Source organism: Melanostigma gelatinosum (genome assembly GCF_949748355.1).
Source record: "Melanostigma gelatinosum genome assembly, chromosome: 8".
In the NCBI taxonomy this organism is placed as follows: Eukaryota; Metazoa; Chordata; class Actinopteri; order Perciformes; family Zoarcidae; genus Melanostigma; species Melanostigma gelatinosum.
This window is the reverse complement of record NC_136641.1, coordinates 22,760,079-22,770,412: the sequence shown is the minus strand read 5'-3', so window position 1 is coordinate 22,770,412 and position 10,334 is coordinate 22,760,079. Positions and strand designations below refer to the sequence as shown.

General features: G+C 42.9%; 1 protein-coding gene across 2 annotated transcripts; it reads left to right on the top strand.

The window, feature by feature from the left end:
• The first annotated feature begins 211 nt into the window (after positions 1-211).
• Positions 212-9,827, top strand: LOC306780743 (6-phosphofructo-2-kinase/fructose-2,6-bisphosphatase 2-like). 2 transcript variants are annotated; one of them, XM_079273195.1, is made up of 17 exons: positions 212-327; positions 1,052-1,252; positions 2,181-2,306; positions 3,028-3,124; positions 3,223-3,289; positions 3,361-3,435; positions 3,524-3,580; positions 3,689-3,813; positions 4,140-4,347; positions 5,121-5,267; positions 5,342-5,446; positions 5,985-6,114; positions 7,492-7,554; positions 7,640-7,704; positions 8,227-8,412; positions 8,858-8,921; positions 9,014-9,827. In XM_079273195.1, the coding sequence occupies exons 2-16, from the start codon at positions 1,162-1,164 to the stop codon at positions 8,903-8,905; spliced, it is 1,590 nt and encodes a 529-aa protein (XP_079129321.1). In that variant the 5' UTR covers positions 212-327; positions 1,052-1,161; the 3' UTR covers positions 8,906-8,921; positions 9,014-9,827. The 2 variants fall into 2 exon arrangements, with proteins under 2 accessions (XP_079129321.1, XP_079129320.1); XM_079273194.1 differs by having other exon boundaries at positions 8,227-8,421.
• The last annotated feature ends 507 nt before the right edge of the window (positions 9,828-10,334 follow it).

The following is a 10,334-nucleotide window of genomic DNA, read 5'->3' as shown; positions in this document are numbered from 1 at the left end:
AAAACGTGCTCAATACTTCTTCAGACTATAAGGTGTTAAAACTATGTACTAATTCTATATGCTACATTTATTTGTGTTATTCAAAATTTCCAAAGTATTCAAGGGGAGCTGTCTTTTCAATATTTTATTTTGGAAAGCCCAACCGGAAGCTTCTCGGGTGACAGCATGTTTGACATCTGTGAACTTCCGGTAGACACCGAGGAAGGGGAGCTTAAAACATCCGAGAAGAAGAAGAAGAAGGAGCCGTCCGGTGACGGTGGAAGCCAACTAACAGCAGCATTGTAACAAAAGAAAAATAAGCAAATATAACTCGGCAGGTCGTTTGTGGTAAGTTTAAACATTTAGAGTTGTCGTCCCCTTTTCGCTGCAACGTTTTGTTTTGTCTTTTTAAGCAACGTAAAAACGGAGGTGATGAAGTTGACCGCAGTGTACGTTAGGTACAGCGTGAAGACCGCTCTGCTGTAACTTATGTGATGTCACGTCGAACTATTTACCAAATTATACCCAGCTTGTACACGAACCACTTTACTCATCATACTTCTGATAGTGTCAGGGCAGGAGGAGAGTACATGCATGTAGGTGTTACAACTACCAGAATAGCTTAATTAAATAACAACAATGACAACTCGATTCCCACGTGAGCTACAGCTTACAATGCAAACAATGTCAATAATTCACTATCTCGACTTCTTCTATTCTGGATATTTGTTTGGGCTTTCAGGGAATTGTGATTTTCCTGCATTTTATGGATCAGATAGTTTTACAAAATAACAGATAAGTCGTTCAGGAAAATGATGTTGCAGCACTTAATCCAGAGAGCAGGCAGTTCTCCACATTTGCAAAGCTGTCGCCAGCTAATTCTTTGCTCGAGTATGAAAATTGGAAGAGGTGGTCTTGTCTCTTGATCAACTACCGTAATTTAATAATAGACTAGTGATTGGAGCGCTGGTGAGTTCCTCTTCAGCATCCTTTTAACATATGACAGCATTATCACCCAACACTGTCGTCAGGCAGCGTTTGATACGATACAGCAAAGTCCTGTCCTCAACAGAGAGATGCTGACCTCATCTGAACAGTGACCAGAGCTCGCCGTAACCAGACCTCGCCGTCCCCAGACCAGCCGAGACAGGACCGCAGGACACCGACCAGACCAGACCGATCATGGCCGGCAGGCAGCGGAGACCTGCGGCTGCTCCCGACGGCTCAGCAGAGGCCAAAAGGACGGACCTCAGAGCCAATGAGAAGAAGTGCTGTGAGTGGTCTGTTTCTGCTGACGCATTACCTGAGGCCTGTTCTGTATTAATGCACCTTACAGTATTCAATGTAACGTACTCTCAGCGGGCTGTGTAAATTGTGAACCAAATCACGTTTCCTGCTCTGTTGGCCACGAGTAAAGAGAGGTGATAAGGTCTCAGCAGGCACTGATTGTTAAATGTCAACTTCGACGCACCTTTTGACATTATTGTATGTATACAGTGTGTGGGTGTATTCATACTGTTCCTTTTGAAGCACAGCAACACTGCAATGAGCAAAGTCAACATTCAGATTCAGCTGGTAAAAATGTCACTAAGCTCGGCTTCATTTTAACTTCAGACTTTGATGAATCTTTAACCAGGGAAGTGAAATCTTTCCATATAGATATATATAATACAGAACTATTCTGCCTGCTCCACACTTGAAGACATCTGTTCGTACAATCTAGAGGCAAGTCTAGTCTCGCCACGTCTTTGTTTTGATAGATTTGTTTCCCCTGAGCTGAGGATGTTCTGTTCTGTGTTCACTGAAAGAAAACAATCTGTTAGAAGTATTTTCCATTTCGTGTCCCAGTCCTCAAGGTTACACTGGATTACTAAACCGGGTCACTAAGCAGCCGGACTTTGAGAAACATTAACCAGCAGTCAAGAGACGACGATGGTATGACGGAAATGTTAAACTTGGCAGGTAGATGAACACGGCAGGGGTGACATTGGATTATTTCACAACCTTCCCTCTCCTTGCTGCCAGTGTGTACTGCACACCAGTGTGTATACAATATGCATATCGGCCCTATTATTGTTATGAATGGGACATTTCAGGGGCAAGTTTAAAGTAACGATGAGGGCCAATGTTAAACAGTTCATACCCTTGAATGCTGAATAACTAATAACGTGTGTGTGTGTGTGTGTGTGTGTGTGTTGCAGCTTGGGCCTCCTACATGACCAACTCGCCAACTGTGATAGTGATGATTGGGTTGCCCGCTCGAGGGAAAACCTACATGTCCAAGAAGCTGACACGCTACCTCAACTGGATTGGAGTGCCAACGAAGGGTCAGTATGGAAGCAATACCGCATGTTTTAGTTTTATGAATGTTGTGACGTTTGATCCGTCCACAGGAAATGCAAACAGTTAGGATTGGATTCAGAGCCTCAGTGAGCCCTGTGAAATACCAGAGTGACTGTAAAGTTATTTTTGGAAGGTGCAGTGCAGACGTGCATCTAACTGGAATCAGGGTGGCACCATGATGCACTGCTTTCTATTTTGATCCGCCCGGGACGATACCTTTTAAAGTTCTTGTACAAACAGCCCTGAAGGAAACATGACTCAGGTGGATGTCGCTGGCAGGGCCTGTGTGCATCTCCTCTTTTGCCGTTTCGCTTGTGTTTATTTTTGTATTGTTTGTGTCCTAACATGTGGAGTTGTTTTCTATTTAAAACTGCTGCCGTCTTGACCAGGAAGAAGAGATCTTGTGTCTTGGTTTGACTTTCCTGTCTAAATATAGCATACATAAAATAAAAAAACGATTACTTAATGTTATGCTTAAGGCAATGCTTTGTTCATTTCTTGTTCAGTACATGTCACCACCCCCTTTCAGCTGGCCCAGTCTGCAGTTGTAGGATTGTGGCGTCACCTGAATGGAATGCGGGAGAACTGGTTTGGCGGACTCTGTTGATATGAAAGCCACCGCCTCGACGGAGCCATAAAGTAATCCTTGTCACTGACTTTGCATTCTCTCTCTCTCGCTCGCTCTCGCTCGCTCTCGCTCTGCAGTATTTAACCTCGGCGTCTATAGGAGAGAGGCAGTGCAGTCGTACAAGTCCTACGACTTCTTCAGACATGACAATAAAGAAGCAATGCAAATTAGAAAGTGAGTAAGAAAGCTCTTCGCGTTGACTCAATTTGGTGTCGTAGATTGACTCCTGTCCCTTTGACTTCCTGATCAATGTACTGATTGTGTTTCCTCAGGCAGTGTGCTCTGGTGGCCCTGGAGGATGTCAAGGCCTATCTCAATGAGGAGGGAGGCCAGATCGCTGTAAGGACACGAAACACTCAATCTGTTGTTTATGAATTGATTTGGGCTGAACATCTTGTGTTGTCTGTCAGGTTTTTGACGCCACCAACACCACCAGAGAGAGGAGGGAGCTCATCCTCAGTTTTGCTCAGGATAATTCATACAAGGTCGGAGTTACGTTCATGATTTCACCATTTAGGGTCAGTGTGTCTTCACATGAATTCTGAATTTCTAATGATTAACGCCTTTCGTTAGGTGTTTTTTGTCGAATCAATATGTGACGATCCCGACGTCATCGCGACAAATATCCTGGTAAATGATGCTTTTCTGATTTTTTTTTTTTTTTAAAGTTCTAAGCACAGTTTTGTCCTCGTTGGATGTCATGGTGCATCATCTCTACACATGTTTCTCTCACAAAAGGACGTGAAGGTGTCCAGCCCAGATTACCCTGAGCGGGACAGGGAAAGCATCATGGAGGATTTTCTGAAGCGAATCGAATGTTATAAAGTGACCTACAAACCTTTGGATCCGGATGAACACGACAAGTAAGAAAGCTTCACGCTGTAAGTCTTTTATGGCTAACTGTCCTCAGTCGTTTCCTTGTGTTGGCCTTGTAGATGATTTGTCTTTATGGGGGTAAGAGCAGAACAGAACAGAACAAACTGTCCACCAGGTGGAAACAGGAGCTACTTTATTATCTTGTTGGTTATCGTCTATGATTTAATGGGTTGTGATTGGAGGAGCTGGTATATGTATTAAAATGAATAAAGTAACCAAACTTAAATTAGGCCCACATACTTGATCTTAGTTTGTGGAGAAGAAAATAGAAGATAGCCTTGAACCTCGTCCTCTTTTTCTCTCTGACACACAGGAACCTCTCCTTCATCCAGGTCATCAATGTCGGCCGTCGTTTCTTGGTCAACAAGGTGCAGGACTACATCCAAAGTAAAATAGTGTACTACCTCATGAACATCCACGTGCACTCCCACTCCATCTACCTCTGTCGGCACGGAGAGAGCCATCACAACGTGGAGGGACTCATCGGGGGAGACTCTGAGCTGTCAGAGAGAGGGAGACAGGTGCTCTAACTATTCATCCCAGCAGCATCTCCAAAAGTCTTAAAGGAAGTGTTTGCATATTTGGAAGTGCACTTAATTAATTATGATACGATTCTAACGTGCTTTTTAAAATATGAAGCAGCAGGTTTTATTAGTAAAGACAGGAAACGGCTGTTCTAGTTAGTTAGTTAGCTAGCTGTTTCCCCCTGTTTCCAGTCATTGTGCTAAGCTAAGCTAACTGGCTGCTGGCTGTAGCTTCATATTTATTGGACAGTTATGAGACCGGTGTCACTCTTCTCATATACAGGGTTCGTACGGTCATGGAAAACCTGGAAAAGTCATGGAATTTTAAAATGGTTATTTCCAGGCCTGGAAAAGTCATGGAAAAAAATTAAATCTGTATGCTTTGGAATTCTCATTGTTAGTTTAAATACTACATTTTCTCACTTTTTCATGTATACACCGAGATTTCACAAAATGTTTGGTCATGGAAATTTGGTTTAAAGTCATGGAAAAGTCATGGAAATCCATTGGTCAAAATGTGTATGAACCCTGCATATAACTCTGAGCAAGAGAGATAATTAGCGTTTGTGCCAAAATGTCAAGCTAGTCCTTTAATGTAACATCCAGAACAACTTGAGAAGCTTTTGAAAGTTATAAAATCAAGCAACACATTGTAAACAATTTGTTTTAGCATAAAACCAGGAAGACTAAGAGAATATTTGTAACTTCCGTTTTGTGTTTGGGTGTCTCTTCTCCAGCATAAACGTCTCTTTCGTATGTCCTCCTGTCAGTTTTCAGCAGCACTGAAGGGTTTTGTTCAAGAGCACCACCTGTCAGACCTGAAGGTTTGGACGAGCCAGCTGAGGCGCACCATTCAGACGGCAGAGGAGCTGAGAGTTCCCTACGAGCAGTGGAAGATCCTCAATGAAATAGATGCTGTAGGTGCTCTCGTGTACAACTGAAGAGACAGGCGTTCACTGTGTGTTTCATTAGCACCTGCTTTGTGTTTCAGGGAGTGTGTGAAGAAATGTCCTATGAGATTATTGAGGAAACGTACCCAGAGGAGTACGCCATGAGGAGCCAGGACAAGTACCATTACCGCTATCAAGGAGGAGAGGTAACAGCCTGACAGATTAGAGTCTGTAATGCTTCTATTTCTTTGTGCTTCTGCACCGGCGACGGCCGTGGCCGGAGGCATTATGTCTTCGGTTTGGTCCTCGTTCTCGTGAGTGCGTTATCTCAGGAACGCCTGGAGAGTTCTGCAAATTTGGCACTAACCTCCACCTGGACTCAAGGAATGAATATTAGATTTCAGTGGTCAAAGGTCGTTGGCCACAACTCAAGAATTTATGGGCTAAATATGCAGAGGATACAATTATGACATTTTGGACAGACATGGACGTAAACGTTGTAATTGATTGATTTTTGATCATTTAATAAGGTTTCGCTTTAGAGACCTCAATTTTTTTTTTAGATTTTATTATAAATATAGTTGTCAGTGGAGGAAGTGAAACCTATGAGCAGAACAGTCACTGTTATGACTCTTACTCACGCCTTGTGGTCGGCTGAGACACACGACCACAAGCGTAAATCTTGTTTAATAATAAACTGGAGAATGATCTTCAATAAAAGCTGAATTTAACTTTTGGCTCTAGTCCTACCAGGACCTGGTTCAGCGGCTGGAGCCGGTCATCATGGAGCTGGAGCGGCAGGGCAACGTGCTGGTCATCTGTCACCAGGCCGTCATGCGCTGCTTGCTCGCCTATTTCCTGGACAAGAGCGCCGGTAACAAACAGAAACACGACACGTGCCTCGACAAAGCCTCACATTAGAGAAACATATTTACAGTAAACTGCTGAGTCTCTGCGAACGGCTGTTTTTATCATTTATCTAAATCTTGTATGATCATTCCACTCAATCCCTCTTTAACAAAAGGGCTTATTGAAGAAATTGAAGATGATATTGTTCCCCTGAGAACATATTCAACAATGAATATTGCCGATCTGACAGTGTATTCTCTGATGTCACCACAAGAGGACGCCACAGTCGGGGTTTTTCAAATGCAGTACAAAAATGACTCGACGCATTTGGCTTGACCCAAACAAAGAACGGTTACCGTAAACGGTTACAGACTCGTCTTGTTTATGGGTTCATCAAACTTTGGACTTATCCTGCGCTACATCATCAGCTACACATTTATGGATAGTCTATTATATTCAGACTCCACTCTTGCTTAAAGTTGTGTGGAGATGATTCATTTTCAAGCAAGACAATGCTATTAATCAGGCGCTGAATCATGACCTCAAACATACACTTCGACCGTGTGTCAAAAGACTCCGTGACGCTCTAAAAGAGAGAGTCAGAAATGACGACGACTCTAATTTTGCAGATGTCCAGGCAGTTTTGTACATTATGTTTATTCATTTTTTCCCCCAATTAAACAGTATTAATACTAAAAAATGACAAAGAAAATAAATGCAGAATGCAGATTCTCCACATATTCATTCAAGAGATTTCTGATTTTGTTCCTCTTTTCAAGTGATCCACTTAAAGTGAATCTCAGTTTCTCTATTTGAAGACACATTAAGATCTCATTGTATGAACGAGGGAGGGCAGGTAGCCTCCCACCTAATGAGGATCACTCGTCAAGCTCACAATGCTGTTGCGTTCCACGACGGCAGAAATCCTGACCGGATCATAAACACTAACATCTATTTTGCTTTGTTTAAAACAAAACGAGTGAAGTTACAGGGTTGCACTCTAGAGAGTTCTTGATAGTGGACTCTGGCTTTTGGATGGCATTGTTCTTATATTGTACTTTCATGAAATAAAGCACATGTAAACATGTGTGGAAGCACTCCGTGACAAATAACAGCCCTGAGTAATAACTGGGTGGGTCGAGTGGAAAATGCTGCTCAAAATCCAGTCCGTAATTAGGCATGAGGTTTTGTCAGTCAGCAGAGGAAGTGGCTGCAGCATCTCCACCACAGTGTGATGACTGCAGGGACCAAACCGTGTGGGTGCAGCTCTGACTGGCATCTCATCCCGCTGCACCCCCGTAAGGGACAAGTAGCACTGCGGTCTGAATACAGCGCCGTGCATCCCAAACACGAGGGGGAAACACAAACATGACTGCACATTTTGTTTCTTTTGTTGGCACAGATGATCTGCCCTACTTGAAGTGTCCCCTGCACACTGTCCTAAAACTCACCCCCGTTGCTTACGGTAAGTCACGTCACTGTTCACAAGTTGACTGAACCTCCTCCTCTGTTGGGTTGTGACGTGTTCTTCTCCTGTCTCCCTCTTCCAGGTTGTACGGTGGACATGTTTGACCTGAAGGTTGAGGCTGTCAACACACACAGGGACAGACCATTAGTAAGCTCGCAGCCTTTTTTAAATTAAGTTCTGTCGTAAACACACTGTGACGTTTGTCTGAAGTTGTCAGTCGAGTTCGGTAGTGCACGTTTCTAGTGCGTGCAGATGTGCTGGATGTTCATTAGTGATCTGTGTTCATTCCAGAATCCCAACGACACATTCGGAGGCTTTTTGTCTTTATTTCCTAATCCGCCCGCTTCATATCTGCTCCCCGGTTGTAGAGTTTGTTTCTGATGAGTGACGACTGTTGAAACCAAGAGTCCTAGACAGAGTGGGTGTTAACACATAAACACGTTAAATGGGCTGAGAAATATCCGGTCTGCTGAGACCAAAATAGCAACGGTCTTTATATTTATGTCTGTTTGTCTCAGTGGTTGTTTTTCTCTCCTGGCTCTCCAGCACTCACTTACACAGAACACAGTGGCTTCAGAGCTTCAGCAGGAGAGGTATAATTAGTACAACACACACAGAAAAACACACGCGTGTTAATCAGCCCACCACTGTCTGCTCTTCACTACCCAGAATGCTGTGCCGCCAGCGTTCATCCGACGAAACAGCTTCACCCCGTTGTCCAGCCAAGACCAGATCAAACGGCCGCGCATGTACAGCGTGGGCAACCCTTCGCATGCTCGCATGTCCCAGCCTCCTACTTTACCCAGCATGCAGTTCTCTGAGGCGTCCGAGGCGGCAGAGATGCTACAAAGCGAGGTCAGTGCAGTGAGTATTGCTGGATGTAATTCATCATTTTAAAGATGTTGTAAATGGAGGAAAAAGTAAATAAATAAAGAGGAAAACTAAGGAGCTATGAAACGGCAGCAAGGGAAAGATGAATAGTAAAATACATTTTAGTTTTAGATTTATGTTATCAACAGAGAAGTGTAACGCTTTATGTTTAGTTGTATTGAATAACAAAGTGGCCTTCACACACATCTTGGATGTGATTTGCCTCATAAAGTGACCTCTCTTAAATGTTCTGTAGCTCATAAACTGAAAAGAGGGCAGAAAGGGAGTGTTTCACTCCGGCTGGTGACCTCAGATTTTACTGTTAGCTCAAGTTCAGTCTGTGCCAGTCAAAACAAACGCCTCAGTCGTCTCCTGGTTTGGTGTTTTTCTTAACGCTTTCTGCCTTCCCCCCCCTTTTTCTGTCCTGCAGGACTCTGTGAACGGTTTCGGTGCAGCACACACAGGCGAGCGGAGTTAAAGAACCACAGAAAGAGGTATCTTCAGCCTCTTCCTCTTGTTGATCATGTGGAACATCTGTGATCTCCACTTCCAATATCTCACATCTTTGTTATGCCATTTACTCCAGGCTTTTCTCCACATGGATGCATCACCAGTTCTGAAGACCAGCAGTAAAATGCCCCCCCCCCCCCCCACTGTATCTGATATATAAGAATGTAGAAACCCCTTGTACACTCCACACACTGTAGTCTACAGTCATATTATGCTGTATTAGATGTAGAACATGGTGATTGTGAATTTGACACCTCTTTTTAGTTTTATTGTAAGAGAGTGCCTCTCTTTAAGGAAGCCATGTACACCCTCAGTTTCCTTTAAGTTACCTATTCAACATTCCCAGGTGATGTGCGTCCTTCCTCGGGCGGTCTCATAAGATGTAGTAATAATTTAATTTTGAAGTGTAATTCAAAGCTTATCAAGCTTGCAGTAGGCAGACACGGGCTGTAAAAAGTAATGAAATATTTCGTCTTGCCTTGTAAAAGACATTGAAGCAGCTACTGTGCTTATTTCCTCTGTGACAATTATTCTGCTCTTCTCTTCATTTGTGTTTTGCCTTCCACTCACATGCCAGCTTTAATATATTCTGTGAAACTGATGCAAATATTTGAAACGCAAAGTGTTCCTGAATTATAATGCAATTCAATTCTTCATAGCTAAAAGTAAATCAATCGAATATACTGTATGATAATGACTAGCTTCATAGTAACCACGTGGACAACATATATTCACATGACTTTGATTAGAATCTCAGCAGTAAATCAACATTTTGGAAAAAAGTGCCTTTATTGAAAGGACTACAAGGCTGTGACAATAGGATTGAATGTCTTAAAACGAGCTGCTCGTTGAACACTGTACCGTACATGTTTCCCTTTAATAAAGTTCATGTTATCGCAGTGTTTACGTTGACGTCTCTTTATTTTGGACCTCAGAAAAGTCTTTTAGTTTGGTGAAGAAGTGTGTGTGAGCTCACTGGGAGTCGCCTTTCTGTTCGCTAAACTTCATGTCCCCAAAGTAACATCACCAGAGCTCAAAGGACAAGAGGGAATTCTCAGTACAAGTACGTATACATCCTCCAAATCTAGATTTCTGAATTATGTGTTTATGGTGAAATGGGGCTGTTAAATGGAATTGTTGTAATGAGCACGTAATATTTCTCTATTTTCTCAAAGTGGATGAGACAGAACTTGTATCGTCCCTTTTTTTTTGTAACAAAAACAATGATGCAACTCTCATTTCTATGTCCTTTAGGTTTTAAATGATGATGCTCATGATTTACAAAATATTTGTGATCCAACACTGACAAATGGTTCAGTCGTTACAAACATTATCACTGAGTCACTCCTGAGTTCTGTACAACATACAGACCAACACTCCTGTGTGTGGCATGACAA